Source organism: Hemitrygon akajei, chromosome 4 (assembly GCF_048418815.1).
Source record: "Hemitrygon akajei chromosome 4, sHemAka1.3, whole genome shotgun sequence".
NCBI classification, from domain to species: Eukaryota; Metazoa; Chordata; class Chondrichthyes; order Myliobatiformes; family Dasyatidae; genus Hemitrygon; species Hemitrygon akajei.
Window position 1 is genome coordinate 129,025,462 of NC_133127.1, and position 13,206 is coordinate 129,038,667.

Below are 13,206 nucleotides of genomic sequence, written 5' to 3' on the forward strand. Positions count from 1 at the left end.
TTAACTTTCTGTTGGATTCTGATGTTTATGTAATCCAAGGTTCTTTGGAAGTCATGAATGAGGTATAAAACTTGCTGCTTATGATTATTTTATTAAGTGCTACAAGAACAAAGGAAAGAAGGGAAAGGAAGATAGTGGTGAACAGAAGCAAAGCCTAGAGGCAAGGGGAAGAACAAAGACAAAAGAGAAAAGAGTCCTGTTATACCAGACTGCAGATAACACATACATTCCATTCAAATTGCATTGCTTAAATTAATTAGTGCGACAGCCCCTATTCAAATAATGTGATACCCACCACTGAAACGAAGAAGTCTACAAAAGAAATACAAAAGCAACTACATCCATTGGAAAACACTGAACAATTACACTTTTACTATTACAATTACATCAAAGTACAAACAAGCTTAAGAAAGTTAAACTACAAGGAAAATAACAGATTCTGCCTAACTTGCTGAGCTCCACCAACAGTATTTTCTGTGTTGCTCAAGGTTTCCAGCATTTGTAGAATCTCTTGTGCTTTCAACCTCCAAATTGGAATACCATACCTCAAGTTTTTAAGTCTAAATCAATCTTACGTAAACAGTAAACATCTGTAATCGTTACTTTCTAAAATAAGTCTCTCATATTAGCTTTAACTACTAACCCCTTTTTGTTCTGTTGTCACCTTGTATTTGAATACATCAGGAACTATGTTGACTTGGTTAGATAAAGGGTGGCGTTTGTGTGTTTAGGGCTACTGTGATAAAAGGTAATGCACTAATGTAACGTATATTCATTTTCCAGCCCAAGAGGCTTATATCTAACCTCAGCTTTTTAGCATAGGAGCTTAATGTTTCCAAAGGGTCAGAATTGTTTGTGGCAATATTAAACTTCTAATCAATAGTCCTTGCATAGCTGATTGTTGTGAACAAGAACCAGTCTTCAGTTCTTATTGTTACAGTAAATTACAAGCAATAATCAGTCTGAAGTTGAAAGGATTACCTTGCAAACTAACAACACTGTCTGCAGAGCACAGGCTGCTTGCCACAGCAGGGAACTGACTGCTCAAGAGATACAGTATGGATCGCAAAGTAAAATGACCATGAGGCATTCTCGTCTGCATCAGCCAAACGTAAGACAATGGGGTTGTGTTAATTAGACTGCATCAAACCCGGACAACACTGACTAAGTTATTTAGTTCAAGAAAGTTTGCAGACCAGACTAATGATATCTCCTAGCACATCAAACATGGTCATTGGTATAGCTGATCAATCATGTACTCAGAATCAGTCCCCACAGCATTAATTTAGGATGTCTAGGATCTCTGTCCTATGATCTTTTTCATCCATCTGCATGAATTACTTAGTCCCCAGCAAATGTACATGAAAAACCTCACATGTAAATATTGTCATCTAGTAACAAAACGGTGTAAATATTAGAAGACATTGGGGATTGATAGGAATGACCAGGAGAATGACAAATATGGAGTGTCAGGAAAAAGAACTAGAATTCATTCCTCAACCTTTGGTTTCTGCAATGAACAACTAGTTCATCAGCACTCGTTCGTATGTTCTTTTAGTTCATAAGAATTGTAAATGTGTTTGAAAATCCTTTGTAGTTTATAAATCTTTTGGAATTTGGAAATCTTTCATAAATTGTAAATCCTCTGAGTTTTAAATCTATGTTAAGAAGTATGTGTCTAAGTTTAATCATGAATCATTAAAAATCAAATGAATTGTATTTAGAACATAAGAACATAAGAAATAGGATTAGGAGTAGGCCATCTGGCCCATCAAGCCCACTTCACTATTCAATAAAATCATGGCTGATCTGGCCATGGACCCATCTTCCCATCTTCACCTACCTGCCTTTTCCCTCACAACCCTTAATTCCTCTACTATGCAAAACTCTATCCAACCTTGTCTTAAATATATTTACTGAGATAGCCTCTACTACTTCATTGGGTAGAGAATTCCACAGATTCACCACTCTTTGGGAAAAGCAGTTCCTCCTCATCTCCATCCTAAATTTACTCCACCGAATCTTGAGGTTATGTCTCCTGGTTCTAGTCTCACCAACCAGTGGAAACAACTTTCCTGCCTCTATCTTTTATATCCCTTTCATAATTTTATATGTTTCTATAAGATCTCCTCTCAACCTTCTGAATTCTAGCAAGTACAGTCACAGATGACTCAATCTCTTCTCATAGTTTGATGCCTTCCTTTATTTCCTTAGTTATCCATGGCTGGGTCTGTACTGTTCTGATTTTTCCTTTAGAGATTACTTTATTGGTGGAAAGATGTCCAGACAGTTTGTGTCTGGGCTGCAGGAATTAAGTTCACTTTCAATCACTGAATCCAACTTCAGCAAGATCACTCCTACAATGTTCACAAATCCTTTCCAATATCTCTATCAAATCACTCTTATCATTGAACAATACAGTCAGAAGTGCTAACAGGATACAGTTGTGTTTAAACTAAATCGATAGCTGGAAGTATCTCCTCTTCGGTGCGAGGGGTGTGTACCCGCCACTCAAATATTGGTTAGCAGCTAGACCTTGTCACAGAGAGTAGACAGGGAAATAAGCTAGTATTTGTAGAATTGGGTGATGCAGTATAACCTCCCTATAGTGAGGGTATCCATAGTTACCTCTATCATTTAGGGCTCAAAATCTCCAATACCATCAGAGTGACTGTTGGTACTATTAATAAGAGCAATTCATATTAAAGTGTGCCGATTTGTACCTCGTCATACATTGTGCATTTGACCAGGCCGTTAGCAAATAGAACTTTCATCTTTATGAATGATAAACTGCTGAGAATGATTCATTGAATGAATTCCACCAACATTCCAAAATCTTGAAATTTCTCTTCACAAAAAGTATAGTGTTATTGTAAAAAGAACTGAGCTAATGAAATTAAACTAAATCAGCCAATCACAATATTATTGTTTTAGTTGCCTACCATTGAATATTTTAAAATATAATTTTCTTTTTCATTTAAGTAAAATCCTTTAGGAAGTTTCTGACAAAATGGTGCACTGCAAAGTTCTCACAACATAGCTTAACCATACAAAATTGTGTGATTATAGAGATCAAGAAAACAATTTAGATTTGTATCTAATGCACTCAGAAAACTACATTGTTTGCAAATAGTGTTCTTTTCAGTTAAGAATAATTTAATAGTTTTACTCACAGATTTTTTTGGTCATGCTTTGCCAGAATCCAGTGATAGTTTGTTCATTTTGTGTTGTGGAAGTTCTGACAAGACTTTGCTTTCCATTATTTGCTTTCATTTTTTCTACAATGTTGATATGTTCTTTGTCCTATTGTGCATCTGCTGCTAAACTAAGTAGTACAACTGCCTTTAAGTCCCCACACAATTCCAGATCAGTTGGTTGATTCAGCCTTGTATCTTGTATCCAAATGCTAGATCAATGTTAGCCCCAAAGTAATAACAGACTTGCTTGTCTCCCCATCAAGAGCAGAGCAGGAAATGCAAATCTCCATTCCCTTGTATTCATTTCTTGTAATTATTTTGTTTCCCTTAGGAGCAAAGGTGAAGAAAATCATGCACCACTGTGGTATAGCTACAGCATTCAAATCTTGTAATTTTTCTATTAGCATAGAAAGCTAATTTGAACCAATTTCTTCAAGAACTGTGGCATGGCTAGGACAAGTTTAAATAAAGTTCTTTTAACTGATGGAACAGGATCCAAAGAATGTATTTGCATATTTCCTTCTGCCAGAAAGCATTGCAAGGTATTTTTTGAGGTAATGGATAGTTTCATGGAAGCAGAGGAGATGTGTAACCCAGTCATTGGCACTTAGTTGCATCCACATGTATCCTGCTTGCCAGGGCACACAATTGCATTCTTCTTGAAATAGCTGCAAAGCTGCAGCAATCTGTTACTTTTCCATCTTGTTGCATATTGCAGGGTGCAGGTATAATCTGTTGAACCCATGTGGATCTGAGAGATGAAAAGCCCTTTACTAAATGTGGAACATGCAGAGTGTGCAGTAAGCCTGGGATTCCAGGCATAGAATAATGCAGGTGCTTTGGCAGACTCCTTCACAACTGACATTTTCTTATCATCACCACGATGGAGCCAGAAAAAATAATCTGCTGGGGAGAGTCAAGCAACAATTAGGAACCTGTTTTCCTTCCCTTTGTGGTCAACACTTTTTAACTAACATACTGTAGATTAGAGTATGGGAAAGATCCGTATCTCTACATCTACATGTTTAGAGGCATGAAATTACAACTACCTCGTGACCAATCTCCCAGGACAATTACCTTTTTCAATAGTTTCCTTATGAGCATGGTTGAATGATAGCATTTTCAAAAGCATGAAGCCCTTGTACAATTCTATCCACAAAGGATACCACAGTGCAGGCGTTCAGGAGGAGTGGCAAGGAAAGGCCAGAGAACCACTGCCCAGTGAACCAAACTCCTGTTGCAGGGATGTTACTGGAGAGAATTCTGAGGAACAAGATCTACCATCATTTGGATAGTCAAGGCCTGATCAGGAATAGTCGGCATGGTTTTGTGTGTGGGTGGACAGGTCTGACAAATCATTTGGGGATTTTTCAAAGAGGTAACTAATAGGATATGTGAAGGTATTAGATTAGGTTATTAGGTATGATGCGGATGTTCTCTATATGGAATTTTGTAAGGTCTTTGACAAGTTCCTGCATGGCAAGCTGATCTGGTCACTTAAGATTCAGGGAAGCTAATGAGGTGGATTAGGAATTGGGTCAACAATAGAAAACAGAGTTGTGGTTAAAGGTCAATTGTCTAGAGCCCTGTGAATAGTGATGTACCCCATGGGTCATTATTCGAAGGTCTGTTACTCTATGAATGTAAATATTTTGGATATGAATGTATTGTACATGGAAAAATTAGCAAGTTTGCTGATTATATTAAACCCAGGGGTGGTGAAGCAGGATACAATGAATTGCAAGGAGATCTTGATCAGTTGAGGAGATAGGCTAAGAAATGGCAAACTGATTTCAACTTAGATGAGTGTGAGGTGATGGATTTTGGACAGTCAAATCAATGTAGGACTTATACAGTGAAGCAGGGCATTGGCAAGTGTTATCCTGAGAGGACAAGTGCACAGTTTGCTGAAAGTGGCTGCACAAGTTGATGAAGATGATGTTTATAATGCTGGTCATCATTAGTCATTGTGTTTGAGTAGGGTCACTATCCTACAGTTAATAACTTGTTGCTGAGTTCACACTTGGAGTATTATGGACAGTTTTGATCACCCCTTTATACGAAAGACATTACAAAGCAGGAAAGGATGCAGAATAGATTTATGAGGATGCCACTGCACTATAAGGTCTGAATAATAGGGAGAGGTTGGTCACACAAGATCTTTATTCCTTGGAGTGTACAAGAAAGAGGAGTGAATTCATAGAAGTTTATAAAATCATGAAGTGTATGGTTGGTCATAGTCTTTTCCCCAAGACTGGGGAATCCAAAACCAGAGGGCACAGTAAACAAGATGACTTAAAAGCGACCCAGGAGCTAACTTCTGTAAAAGGGGTCAATATGTAGAAAACTAAAATCACTTATTAACACAACCTTGTGTTTCTTGCAACAGTCTGTAATCTCTCTACAAATTTGCTCCTCTTAATCTTGCGGATTGTTGGGTTGTCAATAATATAAACGTGATCATCCCTTTCTTATTCCTCATTTACACCCATAGAGACTCAGTAGACAAGCTCTCCAGTCAGTTCTGTCTGAGCTCTGATTGGTATTTTCCCTGACTAGTAAAGCCACCCCTCTCCCTTTAATCCATCCTACTCTATCCTGTATAAAACATGGATCCCTGGAACACTGAGCTCTCAGTCCTACCCCTCTTGCAACCAAGTCTTACTGATGTGCTGATCCATACACTAAGTTAATTTGCCTTCTGTACAGCACATCTTGCATTGAAATATTCACAACAACGGCTCCACTATCTGCTCTAGCATTCTGGTTCCTATTCCCCTGCGAAACCCCATGCAGCACTTGCAAACCCTCCTGCAAGTATGTTAGTCCTCCTCCAGTTCAAGTGCAAACCATCCCACCTGTACAGGTCCTACCTTCTCTGGAAGAAAGCCCAATAATCAAAAAATATGAAGCCTTCCCTCCTGAACCATCTCCTTAGCCATGTGTTAAACTGTAAGGTCTATCTATTCTGGCCTCACTAGCATGTGGCACGGGTATTCAACCCTGAAATCGCAACCCTGGATCAGCGAGGGAGTTTAGCATCTAACTCCCTTAACTCACTTAGAAGGACCTCAGTACACTTCTTGTGCATGTCATTCGTACCAACGTGGGCCACGACCTCTGGCTGCTCATCCTCCCACTTAAGAATGCTGTGGACTCCATCTGAGATGTCCATTATCCTGACATCTGAGAGGCATCACACCATAGGGGAATCTTGTTCTCATTTACAGAACTTCCTATCTGTCTTCCTAACTAATAAATCCCCTATCACTACAGGTCATCTCTTCTCACCTCTTCCTTTCTGAGCCACAGTGCCAGACTGAGATCTGACCACTATAGCTTACCTCTGCTAGGTCATCACCCTCAACAATATAGAAGGTGGTATACCTGTCATTAGCCACAAAGGTACACTGCTCTGGCTGCCTATCCCCTTTCCCTCTCCTGACAGTCACCTAGTTACCTATGTCATGCACCTTGGGTGTAACTACTTCCCTGTATCAGCTGTTAATCAACCCCTCAGCCTCCCAAATGGTCCAGAGCTCACCTAGCTCCAGTTCCTTAACACGATCTGTATCTGGATGCACTTCTTGCAGGTGTAGTCATCAAGGACACTGGAGGTCTCCCTGTCTTCCCATATGCCATTAGTCAAGCATTCCACTATACTAACTGCCACGTCCAGTGCTCTCATTGTGCAATAAGAAAGAAAGAAAAATTAAACAAAAAAATCTACCTATGGCTTCCGTCTCTCCTCACCAAAGCCTCTGAGCTAAAGCCCGAACTCCCCACTCTAATACTGGCCCACTCACATAAAGGCTGATCCCACAATGGCTGCTCCACTTAAACCAAACTTCTTTTTGTTGGACCTTGCCAATGCCTAATTGTGCACACTCCAACATCTAGTGATGTATGGTGGGTAGAATGTCCCAACTTTCTCCACTCACTTATTTTGAAATCGCTCTCACTGCACACACTCCAGCATCTCCCAGTTATGTCTGGCATACAAGATGCTGTGTGGTACATGGAATGACTGATTTTTATTTCAATAACTGTATCACCATGGTCTACTCCAAGCTACATTTAGCTCCACTGCATTCAGTCAAGATCACATTAGCAACTTGCCACAATGTAAACTGCTGGCATTTTTTGTACCGCAGCACGTAAACAAAAAATTAGCCAACCAATGATTCATTGTCACACTGAACTAAGCTGGGATCACCTGCTTCTTCAGGGCTTCAATGCATGTACAACTCACTTTGTTGCACAAACTGAGGTAGAACGATAAACAGGCATCATTGAATGCTTTCCTCTATATCGCATGAAACATTCAAAATTGCAAATTCAATTGTGATGCTACCTTCTAGGGTTCATGTGGCTCAAGGCTCTATCAAAACGCTTGATTGTATGTTCCACTGTCATTATCGAATACTGAAAGGCCTAGATGGAGTGGACAAAAAGAGGATGCTTCTTATAGTGGGAGCATCTAGCACCAAAGGGCAAAGGCTCAGAATAGAAGGATGCCCCTTCAGCACAGAGAGGAAGAGGAATTTCTCTAGCCAGAGGGTGGTGAATCTGTGAAATTCGTTGTCACAAACATTTTTGGAGGCCAAGTCATTGGGTTATATTAAAGCAGAGCTTGATAGGTTCTTGACCAGTGATGGTGTCAAAAGTTACAGGGAGAAGGCAGGAGAACAGGGTTGAAAGGGATAATAAATCAGCCATGATGGAATGACAGAAGATTTGATGGGCCAAATGGCCTAATACTTCTCCTGTGCCTCATAGTCTTATGGTTATGCAAATACCCCACAATGTCTGCCTTCAATCCATTTTAGTTCCATTTCTGACACAAGTAAACACATTGTTAGGATTAATGAAACTGGCCATCCTTACAACTGCGGTGGTGGCTTAGGCACTATTGCTCCGCTTTGCTGGCAATGGATTTCACGTTAACAAAGGCCAAATGTTTCACCAGCAAGTCATCCAAAATCCATCTTGTGAGAAGATTTGGAATAATGACTTGATAACATTATTTTAAGCGCTCCTGTTGCTGACATTCAAGCTTCAGTTTTCAGAACATCTGGAAGTCTGAATTGGGAAACTCAACCAAGCCAGCTTATTAATTCAGACTATGTTTGTAGCCTTGCATCAGAAGTGTGTCATGCTGGATTGTTGGCACAATTTCTGTATATCATTTATGAGTTACGATGTGAAAATTGTATTCTCACTTCTTACATTAGAAGTTCCATGAGGAAATCCAGACAGAGCAGCAAGAATGGCCTTTTGTTCCGAAGAATGCTGTTGATCACATTGTGACCATAAATAGTCCTGTATCCTGAATGAACCAGCAGCTCCAGAATTCAGAAGTATACTTCATTAGAAATTGACAGCAATATCTGAGTATGTAGTGTTCTGCGAAAATGCTGCTTTTTATGTTACATAGTCACAGGACTTATTTAAATAACTAAATGTTGACCACAGGAATTAAAATGCTGAGGTGATTGAACTCTTCCCACGGATCTCTACAACTAAATTCCCAGTGTATGTTGTCACACCTTGCTTTGGGCCAGGAATCTTAATTTGTAACTTTCTCATCCACCGCCAGCCCCCCCCCCCCCCCCCACCCTCAGTCACTGATGTTTGTAACTTGCTCTGTAAATGTCTTGTGATGAGAGCAGAGGTGGACAAGGTGTGATTTAACAAAGATGTTAAACATTATGGAAGTTTTCAATCGAGTAAATCCGGAGAGATTGTGCTAATAGATTGGAGGATAACCAGAAGGTGCAGAACAATTGTAATATCAAAATCAAGTTTAATATCACTGGCATATGTTGTGAAAGTTGTTCCTTTGCAGAATCAGTGCATTGAAATACATAATTAAAAATATAACTTACAATTAGAAATCTATTTAAAATTAAGTTGGATCAGTAATGCAAAAAGTTAAAAAATATCAAAGTAGTGTAAATGTATTCATTATCCATTCAGAAATCTGATGGTGGAGGGGAAGAAGCTGTTCCTAAAATGTTGAGTGTGTGCTTTCAGACTCCTGTACCTTCTCCTTGTTGGAGGTACTGTGAAGAGGGCATGCTCTGGGTAATGTGGGTCCTTAATGATGGATGCCGCCTTTTGAAAGTGTCCTGGATGCTGGGGAGTCTAATGCCCACAATGGAGCTGGCTGACTTTTGTAACTTCCTGCAGCTTTTCCCAATCCAGTGCAGTGGTTCCTCCATATCTGTGGTGATGCAACCAATCAGAAAATCTGTAGAAATTTGCAAGACTTTGATGACCTACTAATTCTCCTCAAACTCCTAATGAAATATAGCTGCTTTCGTGCCTTCTTTGTAATTGCATCAATATCGAATGTTGAAAGGATTAGATAGAGAGGGTGTTTCCTATGGTAAGGTTATCCAGAACAAGAGGACACAGCCTCAAAATTGACCTTTGAGAACAGAAGTAAGGAGGATTTTTTTTAGCCAGAGAGTAGTCACTCTGTGGAATTCTCTGCCACAGACTGCAGTGGAGGCCAAGTATGGGTATATTTAAGGCAGAAGTTGCTAGTATCCTGATTAGTCAGGGCAGAAAAGGATATGCGCGAAGGCAGGTGTATGGGCTTGAGTAGAATCTGGGATCAGCCATGATGAACTGGTGGAGCAGACTCAATGGGCTGAATGGCCTAATTCTGCTCCTATGTCATATGGTCTAATATATTTGGCCCAGGATAAATCTTAAGAGAGTTTGACACCCAGGAACTTGAAACTGCTCACCCTTTGCATTGCTGTTCCCTTGATGAGGACTGGTGTGTGTTGCCTTGACTTCCTGAAGTCAACAATCTATTCCTTGGTCTTACTGACATTGAATGTAAGGGCGTTGTTGCAACATCGTTCAACTAGCTGATCTTTCTCACTCCTGTACATCTCCTTGTCACTATCTGAAATTCTGCCAACAATAGTTGTGTTATTGATAAATTTATAGATGGTTTTTGAGCTGTGCCCAGGCACAGTCTTGGGTGTAGTTGGAGTTGAGCAGTGGGCTAAGCACACATCCTTGTGGTGTGCCAGTATTGATTGTTTGTGAGGATGAAATGTTATTTCTGATCTACACAGACTGTGGTCTTCTGATGAGAAAGGAAAGGATCCAATTGCAGAGAGAGGTGCAGAGGCCCAGGTTTTGGAACTTGTTGATTAGTACTGAGGGTATGATGGTGTTGAACGCTGTGCTGTAGTCAATCACCAGCAGCTTGCCGTAGATATTGTTATTATCCAGGTGGACCAAGGCTGAGTGGAGAGCCAAAGAACCAGAGTGGAATAATGATGTAATCAATTAGATATGCATGCCTAAATAATAACTTTCAAAGTGGAGGTTTTATAGAACATAGAACACTACAACACATTGCAGGTCCTTTGGCCCACAATATTGTGCTGACCTTTTAACCTACTAAGATCAATCTAACCCTTCTCCCCTACATAGCTCTCCATTTATCTATCATTAATTTGGCTAACTAGATATTTATTAAATGCCCCTAATGTATCTACCTCTGCACCACCCATGGCAGGACATACCATGCACCCACCACTCTGTGTAAAGAACTTACTTCTGATATCCCTCCTATGCATTACTCCAATCACCTCAAAATTATGCCCCCTGGTTTTACCCATTTCCGTTTTGGGGAAAAAATCTCTAGCTATCCACTCAATTTCTGCCTTTTATCATCTCATACACGTCTATCAAGTTACCTCACATTCTTCTTCGCTCCAATGAAGAAAGCCCTAGTTTGCTCAGCCTTTCATCATAAGACATGTCCTCTCATCCAGACAGCATCCTGGTAAATCTGTACACTCTCTAAAGCTTCTACATCCTTCCTTTAATAAGGCAACCAGAAATGAACACAATATTCCAAGTGTGGTCTAATTGAATCCCCTGACAAATTAAAGCCAACTCATTTGCCTTCTTAACCACCCTATCAACTTGCTCAGCAATTTTGAGGGATCTGTGTACGTGAACCCAAAGATCCCTCTGTTCCACCATACTACCAGGAATCATGCCATTAACCTTGCATACTGCCTTCAAATTCAAACTTCCAAAATGTGCCACATCACACTTCTCTGTGTTGAACTCCATCTGCCACCTCTCAGCCCAACTTGGCAAACTACCAATGTTCCATTACAACCTACAACAACCCTCCCCACTATCCATAACTCCACCATCTTTCACATCATTTGCAAACTTATTAACTCATCCTTCCACTTCTTCATTCAAGTCATTTATAAAAATCACATAGAGCAGGGGTCTCAGATTAGATCCCTGTGGAACAGCACTGGTCACAGGCCTCCAGGCAGAATGTTCTCCTTCTAATACCACCCTCAGTCATCTATGGGCAAGCTAGTTCTCCAGCCACACAGTCAAGGTTTCCTGGATTCTTTGCCTTTTGATTTTCTGAATGAGCCTATCATGGGGATCCTTATCAAGTGCTTTGCTAAAGTCCATACACACCACATCCACTGCACAACCTTATCGATGTGCTTTGTAACATCCTCAAAAATTCAATCAAGCTTGTGAGGCATGACCTGCCCCTCAGAAGGCATTGCTGACTATCCATAATCAGACTACATTTCTTCAAAATACTCATAAATCCTGCCTCTAATAATCTTCTCCAATAATTTGTCAACCACTGAAGTAATACTCACTGGTCTGTAATACCTGGCGTTATATGCGTTAGAGAGGAGCTGATCAAAGTTCATTGGAAATGGACACTAGCAGGGATGAAGGCAAGGCAGCAACGTTCCTTTGCAACCTACAATAACCAGATTCTGGGAGCAATTTTCAAGGTGCAGGATAGATGCATCTCCAAGAAAAAAAAGTATTCTAAAGGCAGGATGAAGCAACAGTGGTTGACGCAGGAAGTGAAAGCCAACGTTAAAGTGAAAGAGAGAGCATATAATGGAACAAAAATAATAGAGTGGGAAGTTAGAGGATTGGGAAGCTTTTAAAAAACCAACAGAAGGCAACTTTTAAAAAAAAGCCATGAGGAGGTAAAAGATGAAACACAAAGGTAAGCGGGCCAATCATATCAAAGAGACTACTACCAAAGCCTTTTGTTCAGATATATTGAGAGTAAAGGAGAGGCAAGAGTAGATATTGGACCACTGGAAAATTATACTGGAGAGGTAGTAATGGGGGAAAGGAAATTGGCAGATCAACTGGATAAATATTTTGCATAAGACTTCACTGTGGAAGGCACAAGCAGTATGCTGGATGTTCAAGAGTATCAGAGGGCAAAAGTGAGAGCAGTTGCTATTACTAGGAATAAAGTGCATGGGAAGCTGAAAGGTCTGAAGGTAGATAGGTCACCTGGACCAGATGGACTGCAACCCAGGGTCTGAAAGAGATGCCTGAAGAGATTGTGGAGGTATTACTCACTGTGAGATTCTAGCATGGTTCTGGAGGACTGGAAAAATTGCAAATGTCACTGCTCTTCAAGAAGGGAGGGAGGGAGAAGAAAGAAAATTATAGGCCTGTGGTGAACTACATATACCTGTCTGGACACGCCCTGCTGACTGTTCCTGTGGCTCCTCCCACGGACCCCGGTATAAAGGCGATTGGGGACTCCGTCCCGGCCTCAGTCTCCAGGATGTAGTGTGGTGGTCAATTGCTGCTTGTTCTTTCTTCCAGCCAATAAAAGCCTATATCTCGCCTCACGTCTCCAAGAATTATTGATGGTGTGTGAAGGCCAGTAGGCCTGACTTCAGTGGTTGGAAGGATATTGGCGTTAATTGTTATGGATGATGTTTCGGAGTACTTGGAGGTACATGGTAAAATAGGCCAAAGTCAACATGCTTTCCTTAAGGTAAAATCTTGCCTGACAAATCTGTTGGAACGTTTTGAGAAACTAACAAGCAGGATAGATAAAGGAGGATCAGTGGATGTCGAATACTTGGATTTCCAAAAGGTTTTGACAAGGTGTCACACATGACGCAGCTTAACAAGGTAAGAGCCTATGGTACTACGGAACAGACTC

The 13,206-nt window shown here is 40.5% G+C and overlaps 1 protein-coding gene across 4 annotated transcripts in view; it reads left to right on the plus strand.

Moving 5' to 3' along the window:
* LOC140726642 (progesterone receptor-like) overlaps positions 1–13,206 on the plus strand; it is a 299,505-nt gene that overhangs the window by 268,367 nt on the left and 17,932 nt on the right. Inside the window, exon 8 of one of the 4 annotated variants that reach the window (XM_073043278.1) lies at positions 3,529–3,659. The exons of the other annotated variants lie outside the window; for them this stretch is intronic. Coding sequence (XP_072899379.1) covers positions 3,529–3,614 — 86 coding nt within the window. The 3' untranslated portion in view covers positions 3,615–3,659. Of the gene's footprint in view, positions 1–3,528; positions 3,660–13,206 lie in introns of those variants that run through there. 4 annotated transcript variants of the gene reach the window in all.